The 27,881-nt window shown below is 37.9% G+C and overlaps 2 protein-coding genes across 4 annotated transcripts in view; one reads left to right on the forward strand and one right to left on the reverse strand.

Moving 5' to 3' along the window:
* The window catches only part of LOC126263065 (pleckstrin homology domain-containing family F member 2), a 145,859-nt gene extending 140,693 nt beyond the window's left edge, over positions 1 to 5,166 (reverse strand). For 2 of the 3 annotated variants that reach the window (XR_007546817.1, XM_049960046.1), the window contains exons 1-2: positions 4,955 to 4,988; positions 4,782 to 4,846 (exon numbers count right to left, since the gene is read on the reverse strand). Coding sequence is in view for 2 of the 3 variants with exons in the window: in XM_049960046.1 (XP_049816003.1) it covers positions 4,782 to 4,846; positions 4,955 to 4,973 (84 nt within the window). In the remaining variant the exon portion in view is untranslated. Of the gene's footprint in view, positions 1 to 4,781; positions 4,847 to 4,954; positions 4,989 to 5,079 lie in introns of those variants that run through there. The other variant, XM_049960048.1, reaches the window with a different exon arrangement.
* A 143-nt stretch (positions 5,167 to 5,309) lies between these two features.
* On the forward strand, positions 5,310 to 16,302 carry LOC126263066 (ribonuclease kappa-B). The gene is made up of 3 exons (XM_049960049.1): positions 5,310 to 5,497; positions 5,579 to 5,701; positions 15,245 to 16,302. Exons 1-3 carry the CDS (start codon positions 5,429 to 5,431, stop codon positions 15,344 to 15,346), a joined length of 294 nt encoding a protein of 97 aa, XP_049816006.1. The 5' UTR covers positions 5,310 to 5,428; the 3' UTR covers positions 15,347 to 16,302.
* Positions 16,303 to 27,881: the final 11,579 nt, after the last annotated feature.

Here is a 27,881-nt window from a genome sequence, read left to right on the forward strand (position 1 = left end):
TTTTCATTTATGTTGTATTTTTTCTACACATCCTTTGATCCTTGATAAACAACAAACATATCACTGCATCATACAGAACTATTCATGTTACATCAGTCGCATAATCTATACATATCACGACAAAATCTAAAACTTTTGACCAAACAGTTGACATGTGCCCATCTAAGGTCGGTGCAACCATCTCCACTAGGACAAACAAAGCTATGGATGAACTGCAAACTACCTAAGCAAGTTGAAGCCCTCCAAATATGTCACTCCCCCTATGTGTCACAACAATGATGCTCTCCCAGAAAAAAAAAAAAATATTTGCTCACCAGTTAGAAAATCTGCAGGTATCACAGAAAATTTGGAGTTTCTGCCCAGCTGTATCGATCATCCTGTGACAAGGAAAATGTCGCTGGAAATCTGTAGTGACAGCAACTCATCATTTCAAAATGAACAACTGTTGATTTTCACAACAGAGCACTTCTCCAAGTTACAATTCCTCATTGATATAAACGCTGACAACCGAGTTTACCCTTCTTGTCTTTCACAGTTAACACCAATAGAATTTACATGTATGTTGCAACTGGATTTTTCGTCAAGACTTATGACCACATCATCTTGCCTCTCAAATTCAATCTTCAACATGAACTTATTTGGAGATTTATTATCGCCAACTAGCGATACCCTATGGGTGCGGCACACTTGTATCATTCCATTGCTTCCTCCCAGATATTCACTATCAATGGTTACTTGACTCGACAACACATTTATCTCGTCATTAATACCTATGTAATGCCAACCTTGCTGGCAACAAAATGACTGATGGTGATTCGCTACATCCCTGAGGTTACACATCTGTTGCCTAGACCAGCACTGACAAGACACTCAATGGCCAATCATCTCATAACTACACGAGAACTACCAGTCCATGCATAGCCTCATCAGCTGCTTGCGGACAAGCTCATGACTGCAAAGCAAAAGTTCTCTTTCAGGTTAGCACAAGACATCTGCCATCCTTCAGATAGCAAGGGCTTTGCTACTCTACAATGTCACTTAGAAGAGCAGCAAGTGGAACCCTTGTGCAGACTTTGGCTATCTTATCACCAGAATACTCGAGCGTCACTCTGGGCCACATACTGAGCTGAGGATTTTTCTATGAAATTCATGGAAACACAATTTCCTTCATGATCAACAATATCCAAGTTTTTTATCATACAACCATTGCACCAAGAAGGTATACCCAAAATCAATGTTGGCACTCCACTCAGATTTTACAAATTTCTTCAAATGCCATTCAGACTATGTAATGCCTCTCTCACTTTCCAGCAATACATGGATGAAATAACTAGAGACTTAAAGAATTCTGTTATGTCAATATCGATGAGCGATTTATAATGCAGTCTAGTGGCAGTGCATCTGGCCTACCAACAGCAGACATTCACAAGACTGTGAGAATACAGCTTAGTGATTAGCATGCCAAAATCAGTGGAAGCAAAATTCCTAGTATATTTTATCAATTCGCAATGAATCCTGCCACCTCAAGACAGTGTGGAAGTTATTTATTAGTTTCCACAATCCACAGTCACACATAAATTAGGGTCATTTCATAAAGAGTGGTTTAGAGATTCCTGCAGGTCCATCATGTATTTCGCTGAAATTTTGTGTGAACTTTCACACATATTTCCAATGAATATTGATAAAGTTTCATCACCAATTCAGAGACATTCATTTGTTTCCCATAATGCAGCTATCAACAGTGCACCACTAAGTTTTCAGCAACTTTTGAGACATATCACCTTGTTGTTGTTGTCTTCAGTCCTGAGACTGGTTTGATGCAGCTCTCCATGCTACTCTGTGCAAGCTTCTTCATCTCCCAGTACTTACTGCAACCAACATCCTTCTAAATCTGCTTAATGTATTCATCTCTTGGTCTCCCTCTATGATTTTTACCCTCCACGCTGCCCTCCAATACTAAATTTGTGATCCCCTCATGCCTCAGAACATGTCCTACCAACCGGTCCCTTCTTCTTGTCAAGTTGTGCCAGAAACTCCTCTTCTCCCCAATTCTATTCAATACCTCCTCATTAGTTATGTGATCTACCCATCTTATCTTCAGCATTCTTCTGTAGCATCACATTTAAAATGCTTCTATTCTCTTCTTGTCCAAACTATTTATTGTCCATGTTTCACTTCCATACATGGCTACACTCCATACAAATACTTTCAGAAACGACTTCCTTACACTTAAATCTATACTCGATGTTAACAAATTTCTCTTCTTCAGAAACGCTTTCCTTGCCATTGCCAGTCTACATCTGATATCCTCTCTACTTCAACCATCATCAGTTACTTTGCTCCCCAAATAGCAAAACACATTTACTACTTTAAGTGTCTCATTTCCTAATCTAATTCCCTCAGCATCACTCGACTTAATTCGACTACATTCCATTATCCTCGTTTTCCTTTTGTTGATGTTCGTCTTATATCCTCCTTTCAAGACACTGTCCATTCCGTTCAACTGCTCTTCCAAGTCCTTTGCTGTCCCCGACAGAATTACAATGTCATCGGCGAACCTCAAAGCTATTATTTCTTCTCCATGGATTTTAATACCTACTCCGAATTTTTCTTTTGTTTCCTCCACTGCTTGCTCAATATACAGATTGAATAACATCGGGGACAGGCTACAACCCTGTCTCACTCCCTTCCCAACCACTGCTTCCCTTTCATGCCCCTCGACTCTAATAACTGCCATCTGGTTTCTGTACAAATTGTAAATAGCCCTTCACTCCCTATATTTTTCCCCTGCCATCTTTAGAATTTGAAAGAGAGTATTCCAGTCAACAATGTCAAAAGCTTTCTCTAAGTCTACAAATGCTAGAAACGTAGGTTTGCCTTTCCTTAATCTATTTTCTAAGATAAGTCGTAGGGTCAGTATTGCCTCACGTGTTCCAACATTTCTACGGAATCCAAACTGATCTTCCCCGAGGTCGGCTTCTACCAGTTTTTCCATTCGTCTGTAAAGAATTCACGTTAGTATTTTGCAGCAGTGACTTGTTACACTGATAGTTCGGTAATTTTCACATCTGTCAACACCTGCTTTCTTTGGGATTGGAATTATTATATTCTTCTTGAAGTCTGAGGGTATTTCACCTGTTTCATACATCTTGCTTATGAGCTCCAACACGGTATTTCCCATTATATCATGCAGACGCGCACTATTTAATTTTATCCTTCATATCCATTCCTGAACAAAAACAACAACCGATTAATTTACTCAAATTATGACACGACCTACAGCGAACAACACTAAATTAACCTTCACACAAAACCACTAAATCGTTAACTCACTGAAACGAATTCCACCACAAACACAGCCAAACACTCAAAACAATTCTGTATAATAAGCAAGACCAAACTGAGCCCATTACACCACACAAACGAAAGCCTTAAACATACCACCAGAGGTCACAACAAACCACAACACAACAACGTCTACAAACACATCACACTCACAAATCAAACTCCACGCCATCATGATGTCACACACCACAACACCCTTACGTCACGGACCAAAGCCGATGAGTGGGATAGAACGCTTCTGTCGACCCGGCATCACTTTATAAGACCTCATGTGGAACAGTGGAATATAATCCTCAGTTATCTATGCAGAGAAGAAATGTTATCTGATCTCCTAACTAAGCCTCTCAGTAAGGACAAATTTCAGAAGCTGGTGAAACATTATGGTTTAACCTGGAATGTATAGGTTGAGTATCTGAAAAGTATTAGTTCAAGGGGGAGTGTTGGGGATATGTGAATAAACATTTTTCAGCTTGCATAGTGGTGCACAAGATATGATGTGCAGAGTGCATTAGACTCTATGGAATATAAATGTTCCGTGTTTGTTGAAGGGGCAACCTAATATAATTTGGTAGTCAAATGTATTAATATGTATTGTGTGAATAAAGCATAAGTTTATTTTGTCCCTTAAATAGTTGTTACCTATCATTGAGGCTGCATTAATCCGCATAAACTACAACAGTAACTGAAGTGACAGCTACATTTCTGCCTACAGTTCATAGTGTTAAACAAATGGTGGATGCAATGACATCATTTCTGGTAGTTATTGCTGCTACAAGCTTTTAGAAAAAGTGCACACTGCTAAAAGCTACAACTGCAAAGCAGATGACAACAAAGTCACAGACTTATTTCAAGATATGCTTGTGCACGTATTGAAGTACAAATCACATGGAAGCAATTTGCACAGTACTAGATACTGGAATGTTGCTTCTCTGGTTTGCCTGTTTTAATGTGTCAACTACAATTGTGTGACGTGATGAAGGGCAACTGGTAGTTAACAGTTTCAAACGCCAATAAACGGATGGCTCAGACCAAAATAATATGGTGAATAATGCTACAAAAACATATTTAGCACCTTAACACAAAATTGTTCAAGACAGAAATTTTTCTGCGCTGGCACAAGTTTTTTTTATTGAGCAAAGCGTGGCGTGTATCTATCATTCGGTCTGTATTACTCTTTCAATTTCTCTTGAGTTTTTCACCCTTGCTCATCAATGTGTAACCTAGTGACTACTTGTTACCCTGTACGGTATTCATACTCTTGTAAATATTTTACTCTCTTATCGGAGCTATCGCGTAAACGTCTTCAGTTTGCGTTGCTCTCTCATCAAAAATCTTTTGACACGATACTAGATTGCGACGTCTGTGTTTCCTTATTATCCAAACCAACACGCATCATATTTGGTGACATTAGCTATATGGGTAAGAATTAATCTTACCTGTCCCGAACTGCCGAAGCAGCTCTCCACCATGGCAATGCGTCGCGCATTAGCTTCACTGTTAACTAGAAACATTACACATTATTACTGACAGTTTTAAACTGCTCACACCCATAACATTAGGAAAAAAGACTTCAAATTACACTATCTCTTCTAAGTACTAAGACACGCACAAGTATCTTTTATTGACATAAAGAAAGCCTAATCGCAGCATGCGTATGAAAAACATCCATAAAAACTTGAAATTCCAAATTGTGTTATCACATACTATAGCAGAAACAATCACAAGAATTCTTACCCAGCCTATCGACCATGTTTCGTTCCTACACCTCATACCAAAGATTCACAGAACTATGTACAACATTGACTCACTCCAATAAACATTTTCATTGAGAAAATAGTTAACTACTGATTATACACTAAAAAACCTTAAAATTATTTTCTCGCTATGGAAGCATATTTTCACGTTACTAATATCATTCATTTAATTTCACATTTTGGACAAACCCGAGGGTTCGAGACTATAGATCACATGAGTAACAAGTGAAGGCGTAACCAACCCAGATACATTTCATGGGCATAGCCGTGAGTTGAGGAAGAAGTTTTTTTTATTAAACTTTGAACGACGGGGAAGTATAGTGTTAATAATGAAGTTCTGTGGACCAAAGCTGTCACTCTGCGGACTTATTATAAGCGTGTGGGGTATCATACAACTTGTAAGTTTCATTACTGCTCTTTTTTCAATGAAGGCGATCAGCTGTTCTCTACGTAAAAACTTCTGCGTTAAATTTTTGCAGGTACTTATGGGTATATTTTATTATGTACGGAGTGTGGCATTGGCAGATGATCTTCCTGGTGTGGAAAAGGAATTTGAGAATCTTAGCGAGTTCTATGCTGCTGCTGATGCAGGGTACTTGCAGGTACAAATGGCCGTTTGTTACATTATTTCTAACTTCAGTTTTTCTTAGAATATTGTTTACTTTCTACACCGTGCAACCTTTCATTTGATGTATACAGCACGAGAGACTAGTTAAAATCTCTTCTAGAATAGTTTCATTCATGGGACACTTGTGACAGTACCGAAAGTGAAGATAACATTCTCACTTTGAAAAATTGTTCTGACTTGTGGATTCTGAGCTGTCGTTGATGGATTCTGAGCTGTCATTGATGTGTCGTGATTGCAACGCAATCCTGTAAATGAAAATAGTTGCTCAAATGAATTCTGAAAATCGCAGTACATATTTTGCAAGAGATTTAATTGTGCTACATAATGGGGAAATATATTTCACATGTAGTCACGTATAAAGCATATTATTGTATAAACAGCAAAGTAAAACAGCACTCTTGTATTAAGGTATAAACGATAAAATGTCAACGTAAGTAATCTGTTTCTGCCCAAAGTCGGAATGTAGGTCATATTACTTAAAACTTTGCATTGAATATTATCATCTGGTAGCCACAAAAATTCCCATCACCGTGAAAGAAAATTTGGGTAAGAGTTGCATAGCTCCAACCCCCCCCCCCCTTTTTTTCATATTTGTTATATAATTTGTAAAATACTTATCGCAGATTGGGGTACCAAGTGAGGTGGCTCAGTGGTTAGCACACTGGACTCGCATTGAGGACGACGACAGTTCAATCCCGTGTCCGGCCATCCTGATTTAGGTTTTCCGTGATTTCCCTAAATCAGTCCAGGCAAATGCTGGGATGGTTCCTTTGAAAGGGCACGGCAGACTTCCTTCCATATCCTTCCCTAATCCGATGAGACGGATGACCTCGCTGTCTGGTCTCCTTCCCCAAAAAAAAAACAACAAAAAACAAACAGGATTGGGGTATCATATAATACCACATTCCCTGAACGTGCTTACATAAACTCTTAACCAAATTATCACCTTTCAACCAAATCTTAGAACTCAGGCTATGCTGTAGGTCAATCTGTTACCACAAAGATGTTTTGGAGCAAGGGGACAGGGCAAAATTTGTGTGCAGTAGATCTTGTGTATAATAAATGTGTAGTGGAAGTGATATCAGTTACTTTAGAAGATAATCAGTCTTAGCAATGTGTATCTATGTCAAGTTGGAAGTAGTCAATGGAAGATAGCATGTGGTAACCATTGACCAAATGTTAATCAGTTATGTTATAGTGCATATTGTCATTTCTGTTATTGGTATAAAATAATCTCCACTAACTCTCTGTGCCCACACCCTCTACCAAACAGTCTCCCCTTCGCTATCCTGTCACCCCCTCCCATTCCATGCCTTCATGTCATCATCATTGTGCCCCACGCAAACTCACTGGCTCAAGTGCCAAAGTGCTACATTACATTCCCATATACCTGCTGCCCCCACCTCTCACATTCCCATCCTGCCCAAAAGCTGCCAAGCTCAGGCCCACTGGCTACCCCTCCCCAACCTGTCCTCCCATTTCCTGCCTTTTTCTTCCTTCACCCACCCTTTACAAAACAACCCCTTACTACAGTCCACTGACCATACTACAACCTTGGAATTGCGTGCTCAGGTGGCACTGTTTGCGTGCGTACACTTCCTTATTTTCTGGAAGCTTGCTAGTTTTCATTTTATTCTTGTCTGTTTCTCGATGACTCGTTGCTTCTGCTGTTTTTGGCCCTGCAAATGAAGTGTTTTCCTTAAAAAATTCACACTAGCATGTGGTTAATGTTGTTGTTACGTTATTATTTCAAACAACATCAAAATGAAAACGCCATTACGCAATTGGCTATAGAAGTAAGCTATTTTTGCCACTACAACTTCCCATAATACTCTGTGACAGGCATTACTTACACATCCTTAAAGACTAGTGTGTGTTCAGCCTCTCATAAATTTTTACCTCAGACTGATCTGTAGTGTAGCACAACCTCTAAGAGATTAAAAGGTGACAGTGTTACCAACAAATATGAGGTATTAAAATATTTACAAATCTTGTTACGGAACAATATTTTACAAGTATTGGACATACTGAGCTGTTTATAACTTCCAGACTGACAATGTTGTGGATCATAGCAAATGAATGGATTTGTAGGTTCTGTATTTCTTTCTCAGCATATGGTCTAAAGCTTAAGTTGGACTCTCAACTCTATTGTTTCTCCTGAAATGCTGGTCCAGAAGCATAACAGGAAAGCTCCAGTCGAGGTTAGAAGGCATAAAGAGAAGCAAGTGAAAAGTTGAAATTTTGAAGCAGTTATTTCAAATCGTCTGTATTTAACAGAAGGTATAAAAGAGAAACAGATGCTAGTTAACACAGTTATAACCTATTTCTTCCTGTTATTGTACATTTATTCCAAAAATGAAAGAATGGGTTGATGGACTTAACTACACAATGTTTTCACATGTCATGAAAAAAAAAATCACGATTGAAAAGATTGTGTTAAATTAAAAGTAGTGTTGAGATAGCAGTCGTCCAAATCTATCAAATGATTAACCAGTAAAAAATATGTGTTGGAAAAAACAGTTTGCAGAGCATTATTGCAAGCAAGAAACATTTAAGCCAAACTGATTTAGTCATCGTAGAAAAATTAAGAACACAATAGCGAACATGCATAACAACAATGATTTACAGTGATACTCTAAAAGGAAAAAAGGGAAAATCCAAGACACTCGATAACCAAAGATTAATATATCAAGGAGCTCATGAGGAGTGTGACATAAATTGTTATTCCTTCACTCTGCCTCAACGCTACGTAATTTTTATGTACAATTTTACATATTTCTAATCCTTGTGACATGTTTTCAATTTTTTGTTTTCATAATGATTTTGTAAAAATATTAATTAACTGATTTTCTGAAGCGGTATGCTTGGCATCTATTTTCCTTGTCAAGTGTAAGTTTGTAACAAACTCATACTTAACATCTATGTATTTTAGCCCCTTATGTCCCTGTTTACAGGGAGATGCAATAAAAGACTGATTGTCTTCATAAGTCAAGTTTTTCATTTTTCAAAATTTTTAGATCTTGGAATAGTTTCTCAAACCACAGATATTCTCCAGCTTCTGTAGAAGAAAAAGCTACAGTTTTTTTTTTTTTTTTAGTTCCCCAATTTAGTGTTACCGAAGAGCTTGATAGCATTGCCTGATGAGTTTTGTCTCTGCACTGTTGGCTCCCGGCATCAACATAAACTACTAGAGTTTCATTGTTCTCTTCAGTTTTGTAATTCATCCTAAAACCCACTCTAACTTTTATGTATGAGGGTGAGTCAAATGAAAACATTAAATAATTTTTTAAATATTATTTATTGTGCAGAAGTGGTACAAAGCTGTATCACTTTTCAACATAATCTCCCCCATGCTCAATGCAAGTCCTCCAGCACTTACAAAGTGCATAAATTCCTTTAGAAAAAAATTCTTTTGGTAGTCTGTGCAACCACTCGTGCACCATGTGGCGTACCTCTTCATCAGAACGGAACTTCTAACCTCCCATTGTGTCTTTGAGCAGTCCAAACATATGGAAATCACTTGGGTGCAAGCTCTGGTGAGTATGGTGGATGAGAAAGACACTCAAAATGCAGGTCTGTGATTGTTGCAACTGTTGTACGGGCAGTGTGGGGCCTTGCATTGTCACGTTGCAAAAGGACACATGCTGACAGCAATCCACGTCGCTTTGATTTGATTGCAGGCCGCAGATGATTTTTTAGGAGATCTGTATATGATGTACTGGTGACAGTGGTCCCTCTAGGCATGTAATGCTCCAAAACGACGCCTTTTTCGTCCCAAAAGTGTGTCTGCATAACCTTTTCTACTGATGGTTCTGTTCGAAACTTCTTCGGTTTTGGTGATGAGGAATGGCGCCGTTCCTTGCTCACTCTCTTCGTTTCTGGTTGGAGGAAGTGAACCAAGATTTCATCCCCAGTAATGATTCTTACAAGGAAGCCATCACCTTCTCGTTCAAAGCGCTGAAGAAGTTCTACACAAGCATCAACACGTTGTTCTCTTGTTTCAGGAGTCAGCTGCCGTGGCACCTATTTTTCAGACACTTTCACAACTGGAGCACATCATGCACAATGTGGTGTTCTGACCCATGACTAATCTGTAAACATGCTCCAATGTCATTCAGTGTCACTTGGCGGTTTTCCTTCACCATGGCTTCGCTTCAACTGCTGCAATGTTCTGTGGAGTCGCAACTCGAAACTGACCTGGACGAGGAGCATCTTTCACTAAAGTCACACCCTTTGCGAGCTTCATACTCCATTCGTAGACTTGCTGCTGTGACAAACATGAATCACCGTACTGAACCTTCATTTGTCGATGAACTTAAATAGATTTCACACCCTCACTTCGCAAAAACTGAAGAACAGAACGCTGTTCTTCCCTGGTAAAAGTCGCAAGTGGGGCAGCCATCTTTATACTAATAATGCGAAGGTATGTGTGCATCTGCACCATGCTGCCACCTTCAGACCATTCTGCATGCTCGTTGTAGCACGCTTACCAACTTTCAGGATATCAGCATGAAATTTCGATTTGTTATTACAAATTTAAGGTTTTCATTGACTCGCCCTCGTAACTCGGTATTCTTTACAAACCCCTCCAGTGTAACTCCTTTGGATCACTATGATAACAACTGAAATAATTAACAGCATAACTTAAATCAGGTTGGTTGGTTGAGTTACAGACAGCACGTATAGCAAACATACTATTAATTTTCTGTGCGACACTTTTTCGTACAGTCTTCTGTCACCCTCTACTTTTCTGTAATTTAATTTCATAGATGCTTTGATTGGCTTGCATTCAGTCATGCCAAACTTCAACAGATTTACCAAATATGTTTTCTGGCTCAAAATTATTCCATTCCGCCCCTTATCTGTCTAAATTTTCAAGAACATTTTAAAATGACCAAAACTTTAATTATAATTTAGTTCTTGAAGCTAATTTGAATTCTTCAGTTTTCATCTTATCATTACTTTAAATGTTATGTCACCTAAATATAACAAAACGTAAACCTTAGGGTTTAAGTACACATACCCATCAGCATTGCTTGGAACAAAGCTTGAACCTTTAACAAACTTACCAAACATTAAATCCAAGATCTTGAAGCCTTCTTTAAAGTAATGATTACTTTGTTTAGCTTACCTACGGTACCTGATTCTACATTAAATTCTGCTGGTATCTTTACATAAATTTCTTCATCTAAATTTCCATGAAATAAGGCACTATATCCATCTGATGTGCAGTCAATTTTTCATAATTCATAACAGTAGGTGATGTTTTCAAAGTTGTCAACCTGGCTACATTTCATTAGAGCCAAACCCTTTTCAGTGAGAATATCCTCCTATAGCCTTCTTGTTTTCAGGTAATTGACATACAGTCCAGTCTTGTTTTTGTTGATTGCTTGCATGTATTATGCTACAGCATGAAGCCATTTTTCTTTATCTGATCTTCTGTAAATAACACTGAAAGTCTCAGGAACATAAACATACAATTCTGCATTTAATTTTATAGTCCAATTCATGAATGATGGCAATTCACTCGAGGTATGGACGGGGATTGTATTGTTGGCAATCCCAAGCAATAGTTGTGGTAGGCAGATGTGCGTGCTTTCTGCTTGAAGAAAGCATGTATCCTACAAATTGTCTCTTGCTTGCTTATGCAGAATTTATCAAGACCACCATCAGCGATAACAGCTCAGACCGAATGGAATAGAAATTCACTAAACTACTACAGCATTCACAGCAGAGTGTTCAGAACATTTCTAAATCCTCATTGGCTGTCGGAGAATATGTGACGTAGATGTGCAGAACAAGCCTAAACTTGACTGCCATTGTTCTTGATTCCAACTATAATACAGCATAGTCTTCCACCCAAGGTGGGCGCTTCCTTTCTCTGGCACTTGTGCAGGTTTCAGGATGTTTACCATGTTCAACTTTGTTTTAACTTGACATGGTGTCATTTCTGCAGTCATTGACTTTTTCTTCATTGATGATAATTTCATAGTTTGTGTCTTCTTTGCAAGAAAACCAATCTTCATTATTACAAGTTTTCATCAAATTTGATGTCTCTTTGAAGAATTAATCATATCTTTGGACACCATAGCTGATATCTATTAACACAGTGTCCAACAATGAATGAAGCACTTCTTTATTGTGGAGTTGAACTTTCCAGCCATCACTTCTGCAGGAAGTCATAAATATACTGCTTAACTAAACACTCTGTTTTTGCAACTTCGGCATTTCACGATATCACAAAATAGCAGGCACTGTTTTTTTAATGCAATGTGGGTGTTCTATTTATCAAGTAAACGGTAGTCTTACTGCTTCTGACCAAAAACGTTTTTAAAGTTGTTCAACAACATGCAGTGAGCCTTGTTTATAATATTCCTATTCATACATTTACAATCTCCATTTTGTTGTGGTGTTCCTCATTATCAACTCATATTATATTCCCTTCTCCTTAAAGAAGTTTCTCATCTTGTTTGACAGATATTCACCTCCATTATCACAGCAGAATCTACTAATTCACGAAAGCTGTCATTGCTTCATACTGTTTAACATATTCCAGTACTTCAGATTTATTTTGCATCGCTTTTACAGCTGTAAGTACTAATCTTTAAATGTAACAATGTACATTCTTCCTCTATAAGACATGGGAGTCATTCCAGTGTTTGCTCTTGTCATCTTCTGACTGTGAAAGTCTTGTTTGCATGCCTCCCATGTAGGTGGTGTATGACTCTGGTATCTTCAGATCTTCAATGTTCATTCATTCCACAGGTTTTGGAAGCACCTTTAGATTGGTTCAATTCAGGTGTCATAACCTTTGATGCCAGTTTGCAGCATTTCGAGAAGAAACGTCTTGTCAGGGGTTTCTGGCAAATTCCAGACCATACATTTTCACCTAATTTTCCAATGCCATGGCAACAAAATCCTTTCTTTCATGAATAGTTGAATAGTTACTCTTTTGCCTCTCAAACATGGCTTTGAAACCATTTTTCTCCAGTCTGTGCACTGACAGTGATAGAGCCAGTCTAGAAACACGCAAAATATTTTAAATTGAAATTGGAAACTGCCTGTCTGTTGATAAATTTCACAAACTGCATTGCCTTCAAAACAGATCCAAATTTTGCGATGTTTACCACTGTTGGTCTTTCAAGCATTTCCACATTATCAACATCTTATATCATTCACAAAGTGTTCACTCACACCAGCACCCAAATACTATGAAACAATTAATTAAAACACTGCTGCAGAAACAATATCCATCCAAACTCTCAGAAACTCCTTGAGAGTCACAATTTGCAGAACCTTTGTTGTTTTTATTTCTCTTATTACAGTTGGTTCTTTTGTGTTTAAATTTACCTTACTTTGACATTTAAAACTAAACTGGTTTTCTCAGCCGGAATTGTGCTTGTCACATTCACAGATATTCGTGAATTTGTTTTTCCATTGATATTTCCCATGACTGAAACCATTCATTTCTGTTCATATTAAACATTGTATTCTGTCCTGAGTCTACTGTAGGATTCTTCTTATTGTTTGCACATTTATTTTCATGATCTATGAATCTATCGTTCCCTAAGCTTAACTCCAGATTTTCTGTGTGTAATGTCTCAATTGCAATTAAGTTGTTATATTCTTGAAACATTGTCAACAAAATATGACAAATGGCATAAAGTTCTTCAGTTGTCACACTAGTTGACCGAATATCATGTCTCACCTTGTCAAATTCTAAGAAATGCTCAATAAGTATGCTCTTTTGTTGGCTTATGTAGAAGTAACTGGCCAACAAAGCTTGTTCTTTAGATGCATCACACAAGTTATTCCACATTCTAAATGACTATACACATTATCTTTTCTATTACTCTTGAATGATACTTTTTATCATGCTTTCTCAGTTTCTTCCTCTTCATCTTCACTTATAGTAAGTGAACTTCGCTTTTTCTGTGTGTTCTTCTACAGTGAGGTCCAACAAGTATAATTTGTCTAACATATCTTACATTCGAAATTTCCAGATTCCAAAATTGTCTCCATGAAAAAGTGGAACATGATACTTGCTTTCATGCTCTTCCAACATTTTGTCATTTCAAACTCGTGAACCAGAAATACAAAACTGCTTGCACAATAGTTACAGTTGAAACTAAACTACCAACTATTTCCATTCCATCGGAATCGGGAAGAATGGGAAGGTAAGTTGGCCATGCCCTTTCAAAGGAACCATCCCAGCATTTGTCTGAAGCAATTTAGGAAGCATGGAAAACGAATGCGACTCCAGTGTGCTAACCACTGCACCACTTCGCTCAGTCAAACCTGTCGAGAAACAGTTTGCAGTGTGTGGTTGCAAGAACACTTAAGTTTAAATGATTTGTTCAGTGTAAAAAAGAAAAAGAAAAAAAAAGGAAAAGAAAATAAAGAGCACAATATATGTTATGCGTCACAACCATCTATTTACAAGCATACTGTACAAGAAAATAAGGGAACATCAGACTTTCCATAACCAAAGATTAATATATTAAAGAGATCATAAGGATTGACCTACAAATTGCTATTCCTTCAATCTGAACCTGTATCTACCAAATAGTGCAAATGTAACATGGTATTGATCCCTTAATGATTTCAGTTTGGCCTATTTCCTGACATTTTGCACTCTCCGTATTGTAAAATGCATACAATATTTTGGGCATATAAGTTCACAACAGAAATTTTTTTTAATTATAGCATATTGTGTGCAAGAAACAAGTACATGGTTGTTTAACATGTTCCATAGGACTGAGCTTCAAAATCAGTTCCACAGTATTGACTATTGCGATGCATCCATTCCAAAATGCAGGGAACAAGTTTGAGTTGCTCATTTTATATCAGTCTTGTAAATAAATTGGGAGCTGCTTCAATGAGCCATTGTCATTCTGCTGTCATCAAATTGCTTGGAATTTTGGGAAAATAAGCATATTTATACATCAAAAGAGGACGAGTATATTGTGTACACTATTTTCATATTGTGCTATAACACTCAATTATACTGTCGCAGTTTAATCTCTGTGATTTGGGTGGTACAGTTGTAGAGCATAACAAGCTTGGTTCAGTCATCATTTACTTCCTTAGTCTCTCCCAAGGGATGAAGACTTCAGGTAGTAAGAGAATCCAGTAATCTTTGTGATTTTTAGCATGACACATTTTACCTCCCTAGCCCTTTCTCTTACAGCACAGTACAGCTCCTGTAAATTTAAATGTCAATCAGTCTTTTTCTTAAGTTGCCAAATGATGTCATCTGATGTCTTATTGTTTGGGTAAACATTTTAATATATTCTGGAAAGGCTGATTATTTTGTTGTACATACTTTCCTTTTTTTTTTAGGCCTACTTAAATTCAGGTTTATCTGCTTCTCCCCTGAGATGTTGAATTGCCCTAACGTGTGCTTGGAACTGTCAGTATTATTGAGTGACTGTTTTTATCAAGGGTGTTTACTATTTTTCCATGTGAATTTTTAAGTTTTAAAATATTGACTTTAACTTATTTCTTTTCCTTACAGAATGCCTACAACTGTTGGATTGCAGCATGCCTCTACATTTTCACACTTCTAATATCAGGACATCAGTTTTATGTTAATAGTCGCTCATCTTTAAGTATGTGAGACATTAAACAAGTAAATGAAAAAATTATCAAATTTCTTCCATTTTCTTGGTCCAATCACCTGAAAGAAATATGTAGCCTCACATTTTAAATTTTGAAATCCAGGTGAACCACACAAGTATTTCTGTAAAAGTAAGTTTGGTATAAGTAATGCATACTTAGTGAAGTTTCATAATTTATTCATTTTGAGTAACAATGCTCAATTATCTTTTAAAACTAAGGTGGTAACAGGCATTACAGTTTTTTCATTTTGAATATATCAGTATTAGCCATGGTGTAATTGTTTCCCAAATGCTTACAAGAAGTCATATCTAAATAGGTTAATGATGCTAGTGAGGTTTTGTTTTTCAAAGGTTGAAAGTTTCAAAGATTTCATTGTAAATGTGTATTATAGATAATTATTATAGCGGTAAAATAATCTAAGTTTATATGAAAATTGTGTGTTGATACCGTACGTAATAGGACAGTTGCATTTGCTGTAAAAGTATATACTTCACTGTTTTCTTTCTTTCTTTCTTTCTCTCTCTCTCTCTCTCTCTCTCTCTCTCTATTTTTTTTTTTTTTTTTTTACAATGAGTTTTCACTACAAACTGTTGATAATTTTGCAGTTGAAAACAAAATGCACAATTCAGTGGATATAGGGCATTTTATGATTATTAGTATTTCAGTATTGAAAATGTGCAGAATTAATTATTTCCACTGTTGCATTTTTATGCAGATAGAAATACTGTTTTAGTTCTGTGTGATAGTTTAATTTTATAACTAGAACACTCTACTCTGTGTATTTATAAGATTTGCTGCTGAATAATTACATTCCTGTATTTGAAAGATGAGAGAACTTTATCTTAAGGATGCTGGTAACTTTTTACAACCAGACAACAGGAAATTGTCATTTTTCTCACAACCATGATGTAAATACTTCCTTGTGTAAATAAAGCTTTGTTTGTGAAACAGTCACTCCAGAATTGTTCGAGGTGCCATATAACTTATTATAAAATAGTTAAGCTTGTAAACCATGTAGGATATGGACTTAGTTTCCCATTTATCTCATTTATAGTGCAACAATTACATTGATAACTGATCAGTTCTTTAGCACACTAGCTGTGTTATCAACCCTGCCCTTACATTAAGGAATTAATAGTATTCCTTTTAATCATGTTAAAAATTAAACATGTAATAGCAGGTCCCAATAGTTCTGCAAGAGAGGTCATTGCCTAATTGAGTTCTGAACAGAGTTGTGAACAAGTGTCATATGACTTTATTAATGGAGATTATACTACATAACTTTTGATTGTTACTTCATTACGTACAGGGTTATTACAAATGATTGAAGCGATTTCGCAGCTCTACAATTACTTTATTATTTGAGATATTTTCACAATGCTTTGCACACACATACAAAAACTCAAAAAGTTTTTTTAGGCATTCACAAATGTTCGATATGTGCCCCTTTAGTGATTCGGCAGACATCAAGCCGATAATAAAGTTCCTCCCACACTCGGCGCAATGAGTTCAAAAGCATCGTTGATGCGAGCTCGCAGTTCTGGCACGTTTCTTGGTAGAGGTGGTTTAAACACTGAATCTTTCACATAATCCCACAGAAAGAAATCGCATGGGGCTAAGTCGGGAGAGCGTGGAGGCCATGACATGAATTGCTGATCATGATCTCCACCACGACCGATCCATCGGTTTTCCAATCTCCTGTTCAAGAAATGCCGAACATCCTGATGGAAGTGTGCGGTGGAGCACCATCCTGTTGAAAGATGAAGTCGGCGCCATCGGTCTCCAGTTGTGGCATGAGCCAATTTTCCAGCATGTCCAGATACACGTGTCCTGCAACGTTTTTTTCGCAGAAGAAAAAGGGGCCGTAAACTTTAAACCGTGAGATTGCACAAAACACGTAAACTTTTGGTGAATTGCGAATTTTCTGCACGAATGCGTGAGGATTCTCTACCGCCCATATTCGCACATTGTGTCTGTTCACTTCACCATTAAGAAAAAATGTTGCTTCGTCACTGAAAACAAGTTTCGCACTGAACGCATCCTCTACCATGAGCTGTTGCAACCACGCCGAAAATTCAAAGCATTTGACTTTGTCGTCGGGTGTCAGGGCTTGTAGCAATTGTAAACGGTAAGGCTTCTGCTTTAGCCTTTTCCGTAAGATTTTCCAAACCGTCGGCTGTGGTACGTTTAGCTCCCTGCTTGCTTTATTCGTCGACTTCCGCGGGCTACGCGTGAAACTTGCCCGCACGCGTTCAACAGTTTCTTCGCTCACTGCAGGCCGACCCGTTGATTTCCCCTTACAGAGGCATCCAGAAGCTTTAAACTGCGCATACCATCGCCGAAGGGAGTTGGCACTTGGTGGATCTTCGTTGAACTTTGTCCTGAAGTGTCGTTGCACTGTTATGACTGACTGATGTGAGTGCATTTCAAGCACGACATACGCTTTCTCGGCTCCTGTCGCCATTTTGTCTCACTGCGCTCTCGAGCGCACTAGCGGTAGAAACCTGAAGTGCGGCTTCAGCCGAACAAAACTTTGAGTTTTTCTATGTATCTGTAGTGTGTCGTGACCATATGTCAATGAATGGAGCTACAGTGAATTTATGAAATCGCTTCAATCATTTGTAATAGCCCTGTACACAAGATATTGCTCTCAATAAATGTAGTGTATTCAACAAAGTACAGAATGTAGTATTAAAGCCAGAACTTAATTTTGAACCTTTCAACTTATATGAGCAAATTAAAGCTCTTCTATATTACCTTGAAAGTTGCGCACATTTTATAGGGGATACCAGAAGTCGAAATCAGTTACCATCACAGAGAAAGAGTGCCCGAGTGCCTAACATCTGTAGCTTGGAACAGTCAGATGTAGCTCAGGTGCCAGCCACTAAGGCTGGAAAACTGCAAATGCAATAGACTGGCAATAAGAATGCATTCATTAGTGATTACTGACACAAATTCAAAACAATCTTCTCGACTACAGAGAAGAGCTACTTGTATGGTGTTGTAGATAGTACACTTAGTCCTAAAACATAGGAGTTGCAGATCAGTGGCTTACTGTGCTGGTAAGGAAACTTGTACTAATAAAGACAGTGAATGAAATCGGTGGTGGTGGTGGTGGTGGTGGTGGTGGTGGTGGTGGTGGTGGTGGTGGTGGTCATTTGAATACCACAGAAGATCATTAAGAGTACTTAATATTGTCTTGCGTACCAAGAACAGCATGTCCAGTAAGCGTTAGGTGATGGTGAAATGGAAAACTTGGGTATTGAATTTAATACAGCAATCAAGAATTATGGAGTAAATTACCTTACACGAGACCAGGAATTCCAAAGTAAACAAACTCCATTCTGGAAACAACTCCATGAAGCTTGTAGAGATATTTTATGCAATATTCTATAATAGCATGAAATGCACATAGCTGCCTTAGGGTTGGGAAATGGGAGTGCATGTCTTGAGAACTTCTCGCTGCATTTCATATAGAGTATGCTTCTTGAAAGTTCTCAGGAAAGTAAGTACACTTCTGATGATTTGATACTGCAGAGTAGAGTCTGAGGACAACAGGCTTGGACTCTTGCAGATTGGTCCAATTGACAGAAACGTAAACAGAGATGTGGCATTCTATTCACAGCAAATAGTATACGTGCATTGTGTTAAGCCTGTGATGACAAATGACAAACAACATGCAAAGAAAGTTAAATCATTTGTTTGGAATGAGCTGTACTCGATGGTATATTTGCAGGCAACAAAGAGGAAATCATTGGCCTGAGGCTATTTCAGGAATGACCTTGAAAATAATGCGCAATATTGTGTTTGTTCCCACTACAAGTTTCAAAAGCTGAAATACAGCTGGCTTGATTTGCCGTTTGAAGAACCACATTATTATTTAAAGACTCAAATTATTGTCTCATAAGTATGATGTGCATTGATTGATTTTCTTTCTAGTAGCTTCATGTAATTACTTCCTAACCTACCTCAGCTCTATCTTCACAGCCACTAAGTGTGAAATGGTCTTGAACACCTAGATGTATAGGGTTTGGAATCTGAGACAAATCATTATGTTAGCAAGATCTTGTGCTGGGACATTGTAGATGTAGTATATTTTATATAGGAAACATAAAATCATTACAAATTTTCATATAGACTACCACAAGGCCACAAACTCCACTCTGTGTAGTACAGCATATCTTTGGATGGTGTGTTTGTAATACAATCACAGTCACATGTCTCTTCTTGATGAAACCTGTACTGTGGACGAATGTGGCCTGTAGATACTGTTTGGGGCTGGCAAGGGATTTCCAATTTAGCCATGGTTCCAGGTGTGGCTTCTTACAGTCTACTGTATTTACTCGAATCCAAGCCGCACTTTTTTTCCTGTTTTTGTAATCCAAAAAACCGCATGCGGCTTAGAATCGAGTGCAAAGTAAGCGGAAGTTCTGAAAAATGTTGGTAGGTGCCGCCACAACTAACTTCTGCCGTCAAATATATGTAGCGCTGCACAGGCATGCTTTGCAGCCACAAAGATAAATACTGACACCAAAACCTCTGAGTCAGTAAATAAATTTTAAAAAAAAGTGGAAGACGAGCTTTTTTTTTTTCTCCGCCCCGAGTTTCGACCACTGCATTTTCATACATTATACAACGAAGTAAATACGAATTCCGTATTGTTCATCTTTGAATGTAGCAGCATTTCAATGTACTATGAAAATCCGACTGGCAAGACTGTTTGGGATGTTTGTCAATATGGCCAACTCTATGTTCTGAATTTTTTCCTACCTGTGAGAAGACGCAGTTGTTAATAGGAACTTTTATGAATTGTGAATTACATGCAGTATTCTCTTCACCAAAAGAATAATACGAATATAAACATTTTGCCATGTATTCTTTCGTGTTTGCTGCTATCTCATTTAAATCCTGTCTGCCTAATAAACTACGAAACTAGTTGAGACAACAGCAAACACAGAACAATATACATATCATGTCATATTTATATTCGTATTATTCTTATGCCTAATAGTGATACAGTCAGAAATGAAGCACGGCAATTGACTAGATTTTTAAATCTAAGATGACTCTAGTTTCTGTGCAGAATGTAATGTACTAAAGAGGCGTCTGCAAAGATTTTCAAATGGAGAAAAATTTTCGCCAAACTCTAGTTCAGAACATCTCCTATCATACGCAGTTTATTATTTGGTTCTTGTTGATCATTATCAAAGAAAGCAGCAGTGTAAATAACAACAAATAGCAGTCTCTTGCCATTGTTTCGCTAATGAGACGATTCCTCTCTTTTTTTTTATTAATTGTAAGCGCGGTGGCATGCACAAAAGCAAGCCATGCCGCGAGCGGCGACAGGCCGTAAACACTCATTATCAGAATGCGACAAACAATGCATGACACAGTACAGTAATGCATTTTCAGCTTAGTGTCGTAAACACACATAACAAAGAGAACAGCACTTACCAGATCAAAGAAAAATAAGCAATCAATTCAAACCAGACGAAGCACGTGAAAAAGGAAGGGTACCCGTATAAATACGGACGGAGCGCCTGACACATAGCAATGGCTACCTGGTAAAGCTTAACTGCTAAGCTCAAGACTCAAACCAAACATCTGTAGCTGTATCGTCATTCATTCGACCTAAATTGTGTCTCATATTACAATGGACCAATTTTGTTTCAATTTGGAGGTGCGGCCTAAAATTCTCCCCTTGAATTTAGAGTCTCAAATTTCAGGTGCGGCTTAGATTCGAGTGAATACGGTACTTCATGCAGACCTGTGTGTTTATTTGTATTCCTCAAGTTGAATGCAGTGTACAGGGAACTGAGTAAAATATTTTGTTTCATTACTAATTAGGAAATGTCAATGTTGCTCAACATCAATTATAAAGTTGGCTGGTAATTTATATTTTATTATGTTTTACTGAATACAAATCAAGCATAAATGGTTTAGCTCAAATGAGTCCTCTGGTCAACCAATGGGATGTCATGACATTGTAAACATAAAAAAATGATTGGTTTCATCAGTGAAGAATATTGAAGGAATCAGATTTTGATATCATTAATACAGCATCAGTCATGTTGCAGACATTACAGTATGTAATCACCATGGAATGGTATGAAGTCAGTAGTATTCAACATGTCAATATTTTATTTATATGTCGAGAAAAAAATTGTAATTCCTCTTATCCTGCAAATAGGAATGCTTTGATGCCACATTAAGTCTGAATGTAGTTCAGTGATGAGAAAGTGTTTGATTGTAACTAAGACCAGCATATATGCTGAACAGGTTTCAGAGAGCAACATATAGGTAAGTGTGTTGAAATGTTGGAAAGAAGTGAATTGTGAAGAAATTCTAAAATTCTTTGGCATTATTGTGAACAAGGTACTCGTTACTTATCCAACAATAGATTACTGGAACACACATCCTCTGTTCAAAACTAACATTGTGTCTCAAATAACCATCTCCTGACGTAACCAAAAGCTTTAGAGAAAACCTCAGTTCACTTGGATACAAGTTCCCCTTCAGTGGAGACTTAAGTCATTGAAGCATTAATTGGAAAAATTACAGTTTTGTTAGTTGTGGGTGTGATAAGATGTCCTGTGAAACTTTACTAAATGCATTCTCTCCAAACTACCTAGATCAGATAGTTAGGAACCCCACTCATAATAGACATATATTGGATGTAATGACAACAAACAAACCTGACCTCTTTGAGGATGTCCACAGCAAAACTGATATCGGTGACCATGACATAGTTGTGGCAAAAATATTTACCAAAGTAGAAAGGATAACGAAAACAAAGTAAAGTAGGGGAAAAAAATCAATAGCAGCACATCTGAATGGGGAACTTGAAACTTTCAGCACAGGGCTGGAGCTTGTAGAAGAACTCTGGCTCAAGTTTAAAAGACTAGTGGACCATGCACTGGATAGATATGTAGCCAGTAGAACAGTTCATAATGGGGAGAAACCTCCATAGTATAACGTCACTGAGATCTCTCCATAATAGGTTGTAAACAGTGTGTAAAGCTACAGCTAGAGAGTTGCTGAGCGAAACACATTTGGCTGTCAAGAGAGCGATGTGTGATGCCTTCAGTCTACCTATATAGGTAGAAATTCTGGTTGTATGTGAAGGTTGTTAGTGGCACCAAAGTTACTGTACAGTAACTAGAGAATGAGACAGGAACTAAAACTGACGGTAGCAAAGCAAAAGCTGCAATGCTTAACTCTGTTTTTAAATGTTCCTTTACAAAGGAAAACCTAGAAGTGCCCCAATTTAATCCTCATATCAATAAAAAGATGAAAGAAATAAGTATTAATGTCAGTGGTGTTGAGAAACAGCTGAAATCGTTAATATTGAACAAAGCTACATGGCCCAATGGAATCCTTGTCAGATTCTATACTGAATTTACGGCTGAGTTAGCCCCTCTTCTAACTATATTGTAAATCTCTTGAAGAAAAAACTGCGCTCAGTTCTTGGAAAAAGGCACAGGTCACACCGGTCTTCAAGAAGGGTGGTAGAAGTGATCCACAAAACTGTCCAGTATCCTTGACATCAATTTGTTGTACAATCTTGGAACATATTCTGAGCTCAAACATAATGAGGTATCTTGAACAAAATGATGTCCTCAATGCTAACTAGCATGGATTTTGGAAACATTGACCATGTGAAACCCAACTTACACTTTTCTCACGTGACATACCGAAAGCTTGGGATCAAGACAACCAGGTAGATGCTGTATTTCTTGATTTCTGAAAAGCATTTGACTCAATAACCGCACCTACACTTAGTGTCAAAAGTACAATCATGTGGGATGGGTTATCAAGTGAAATTTGACTGGATTGAGGACTTTCTGTTAGGGAGGACACAGCATATTATCTTGGATGGAGAGTTGTCAGATGTAGAAGTAACTTTCGGTGTGCCCCAGGTAAGTGTGTTGGGCACACACTGTTCATATTGTATATTAATGACCTTGCAGACAATATTAATACTAAAATCAGATTTTTTGCAGCTGATGCAGGTACCTATAATGAAGTACTATCTGAAAGAAGCTGCATAAATATTCAGTCAAATCTTTATAAGATTGCAAAGTGGTGCAAAGATTCGCAGCTTTCTCTAAGTGTGCAGAAATGTAAAATTTTGCTCTTCACAAAATGAAAATAGTAGTATATTACAATTATATCAGTGAGCCACTGTTGGAATCAGCCATCTCGTACAAATACCTGGGTGTAGCACTTTGTAGGCGTATGAAATGGAATGATCACATAGGTTCAGTTGTGAGTTAAGCAAGTGGTAGACTTCAGTTTATTAGTGGAATACAGGGGAAGTGCAATCAGTCTACAAAGTAGATTGCTTACAAATCACTTGTGCGCCCGGTTCTAGATTATTGCTTAAGTATGAGAGACCCATATCAGATAGGACTAAAAGGGGACATTGAATGTATACAGAGAAGGGCAGCACGAATGGTCACAGGTTTGTTTAATCCATGGGAGAGAGTAGCAAAGATATTGAAGGGACTGAATTGGAAGACTCTTGAAGAGAGACATAAACTGTCCCGAGAAAGTCTGTTAACAAAGTTTCAAGAACTGCTATAAAGGATGACTGGAGAAATATACTAAAGCACCCTATGTATCGTTCACATAAAGATCTTGAGGATAAATTAGAATAATTACTGTACTCACAGAGGCATTCAATGATCATTCACCCCTACTCCATGTGTCAATGGATCAGGAAGAAACCCTTATAACTGATACAATGGGACGTACCCTCTGTCATGCATCTCTCAGTGGTTTGCAGAGTACAGATGAAGATGCGGAAATGACCAGAAAACACTTCCAGTGACTCCTCCGTTGCATCCGTTTCGCAGATAAGAAGTTGGGTAAAGAGGGTGGTAAATATCACATTGTGAAGAAAGTTTCGTGCAGAAACTGGTAAGACTGTCGCAATAGATGAGCCCATGGTACAGTTTAGACGACAACTTTCTTTATGGTGTAAGCCATAAATATGGCATTAAGGTTTTCAAACCATGCGATAGTATTTGATATACTGTACGCATTGTCGCTTTTGCATAACAGACAAATTTTGTTAAAAATTCGGCAAAATGTATCAAGCTGGAGCTTATGCATAATTTTTTTTTTTTTTTTTTTTTTTTTTTTTTTGGAGAGGGCCAAACAGTTGTTGCAGATAACTATTATGCATCTGGGTTTTTTACATTTCAGCAAAACACATTGGATATGGTTCCATCAGGCACGGATAGAAGTGGAAATGAAAAACTGAAACCTGCAGTTATTGTTGACTATAATGAAGGAAAGCAGAGAGCAGATGTTTCAGATCAAATGGCTAGTTACATCTCACCCTCAAAAAAACCGTTCAGTGGTACCACAAACTCCTTTTTGAATCCCTCTTAAACACAATAACACAATGGTAATTGCAAAAATATTTTATAGGGAACTTACGGCCAATAAAGAACTTGAGGATGGAAATTGTGCAACATTACCATGAATGTCAACTGAGCAAGAATTGTTGAATGTCTCCAGGGACGAACAAAGATTACCAAAATCTTGTGGTCAGATATTGGGCAATAAGGAACGCCACTGGCTATTGCATAAGAAAAAGATATAGAATAAATAGAAAAGTGCAAAAGAGATGTCAGGAATGTTATGTGAAGATTGCTGAAGCTTGTGCAAGATCTGAGGCTTTGAAATGAATAAAGAGATATTCACATTCTGTGAAACCTGCAACAGATGGCTCTGCCCATCTTCATACTCATAGACCTGCTGAGTACTACACACTGGCATCCTCATTTATACTTACCCTATTCAGGAAATTGTATACATGATCATTTCCTTCTTTTTGTTTACAATTTACATTTTGTTTACAACTAGTTTTGTTTCCAGTTCTCATTGTCCAATAATTAAGCTTCAGCGGTTGCCGTCCTCAAAGCATATTGAGTTCTCATGTCACACTGAGGTGCCACATAGCTATTGGCATCTGAAACTTTTGGTTTTACAAAATTGTGACCTATAAGTGGCAACAAGGACAACTGTTAAATAAATGTGGAAATAAATAACTTTATTTTATGAGATTTTCCTTTTTTAAAAAATAACACTGCCTAGCAGCAAAACGCACATCCCTATCCAAGCAACAGTCAACGTGTTTAAAACATTGCATTGCATTCGTTTTAGATATTCAACACCTCTTTGAATACTTGGAGGTGTGTTTTTAATGATTCCTAACTCTCATGCTAATACCAATTAACACACTGACTGCTGCACACACAGTGATGGATGTTTCACTGTCAGGTCATGGCATCAGGCCTAAGGCTCTGCTGTGACCACTGCCAACCTCATGATAGTCAACATGTTAAAAATGTATCTACAGTGTTGACTTACATGAAGGAAATTTGAGATTAAAGGTTGTGTGGGGAGTGTGTCTCAATATCACATACAGGAAGGCCAAAAATTCAAAAGTGTGACATTTACAAAAACAAGCACAGAAAACTTACAAGGAAACTTGGTGTAAATTGTGTCATGCTAAGAGCAGTCACAAACACATATCTTGTTTCTTCTGTGTAAGTACATTTTGGAAGTTTTTATTAATTGATTATCAGTTTCAGATATTCCTTTGCCAATGTTTTATGCCAGCCTTCTCAAAGTGGCTTCATCATATCACATTCATTGGCAGTATGGTTGCTTTTAGTGCAGAATACCAAGATGTTAAATAAGTAGTCAAAATACATAAACCACGAGAATTGTCTTCAGCTGTTTTGACTATTGTACAGGTGACATTGTTAGTACCACTATCCTGTTTTCAGCTTTTATATGTATACTGCAAACCTCCACATGGTGTGTGTCAGATTATTCTTTATGTAGCCCATTTTCCATTCCAAACATAAGCTCAGACTCGACTCCCTCCTTTCTGGTTTAACTTATTGTACAAGTTTGTAATGCAAATCTGTAAATGCTAGGAGTAAAGTTCAATTATAAGTGTAATCAGTGAACAAAGTAATATCTTTGATACAAAAAATGTTTCATTACATACTGAATAAAGTCTGACTTTGTATTATTTATTTTGTCTTGATGGTCACGTAGCAAAAACTGTATGTCTTTGAATAAATTTTTCCTTAGGAATTTATTATTTTCAATGCGAATTTTATATCAAAGACAAATCATACACTAACTCAGTAGAAGAGCAAAGGCAACTTTATTCAGTGAAACACCAAGGAAATGTGTTTGTTTCTGAATACTATCAAAATTAACTAGTCAATAAGTGGCTAAATCCAATACACACTGCCTCCTTTCCTGGAGTGCTAGTCTTACACTAGTGGTGTGTTGATTTGTATGCCTGATAAAGAAAGGGCAACACATTTCAACACTTCTCGAATTGCTTTCAAGACTCTTGATAATTTGAGTATTTTTCTTGAAACCCTCCAGCAAGCCAAATTCCTATCCCTGTCTCCTTGAATGCCATCAAAACTATCTACATAGCAGCCATTTCAATAGTTGTTGAGAAGGTAATGCCAAAACATACAAGTGTATGCACACAGACTATGCACCACCAAAGGAAAGACATTTCATAAATTATGTAGAAAACATGAGGATTCTATTAAGTACACCAGTTTTTCAATGGACATGACAACAAAATACTCAGACACATCACAGAAATAATGAAGTCAAGAAAATATGCAGCCTAGAATGCAGATCATCAACACATCTCATGTACTTCATCTGCTTGAACCCTAAATATCAATATTAAGATCTCAACATAAAGGTCTGCAGCTCGTGGTCTCGCGGTTGTGTCCTTGCTTCCCGAGCACGGGGTCCCGGGTTCGATTCACGGCGGGATCAGGGATTTTCACCTGCCTCGAGATGATTGGTTGTTTGTGTTGTTCTCAGGCCTGTCTGTGACTCAGCACCTCCCCTACATGGTGAGTAGAAATCTACTGTTTTAATAATATGATTGCAAAAAGGAAAGTTGCTACTCATCATAGAGCGGAGATGCTGGGTCGCAGATAGGCACAACAAAAAGCTTTCAGCCAGTAAGGCCTTTGTCAAATTCAAACGCTAATGCCACACATGACTGCAGTTCAGCCAACTGAGGCCACACTGCAAACAGGGGCACCAGTGCATGATGTGAGTGGGGTAGGGGGAAGGAGGAGGCTGGAGCAGGGAGGGGGAGGGATAGTAGGGTGGGGGTGGCAGACAGTGAAGTGCTGCAGGTTAGACGGAGGGCAGGCAAGGAGAAGAGAGCAGGAGGGGGTAATGTAGAGGAAGAGGACAGAAGTAAAAAGACTGTGTGCGATGGTGGAATGGGAACAGGGAAGGAGTTGGATGGTCAAGGACAATGACTAACAAAGGTTGAGGCTAGGAGGGTTACAGGAACGTAGGATATATTGCAGGGAAAGTTCCCATCTGCGCAACTCAGAAAAGCTGGTGTTGGTGGGAAGGATCCATAAGGTACAGGTTGTGAAGCAGTCATTGAAATGAAGGATGTCATGTTTGGCAGCATGCTCAGCAACAGGGTGGTCCACTTGCTCATTGGC

The sequence above is a fragment of the Schistocerca nitens genome, chromosome 6, assembly GCF_023898315.1.
Source record: "Schistocerca nitens isolate TAMUIC-IGC-003100 chromosome 6, iqSchNite1.1, whole genome shotgun sequence".
NCBI lineage: Eukaryota > Metazoa > Arthropoda > Insecta > Orthoptera > Acrididae > Schistocerca > Schistocerca nitens.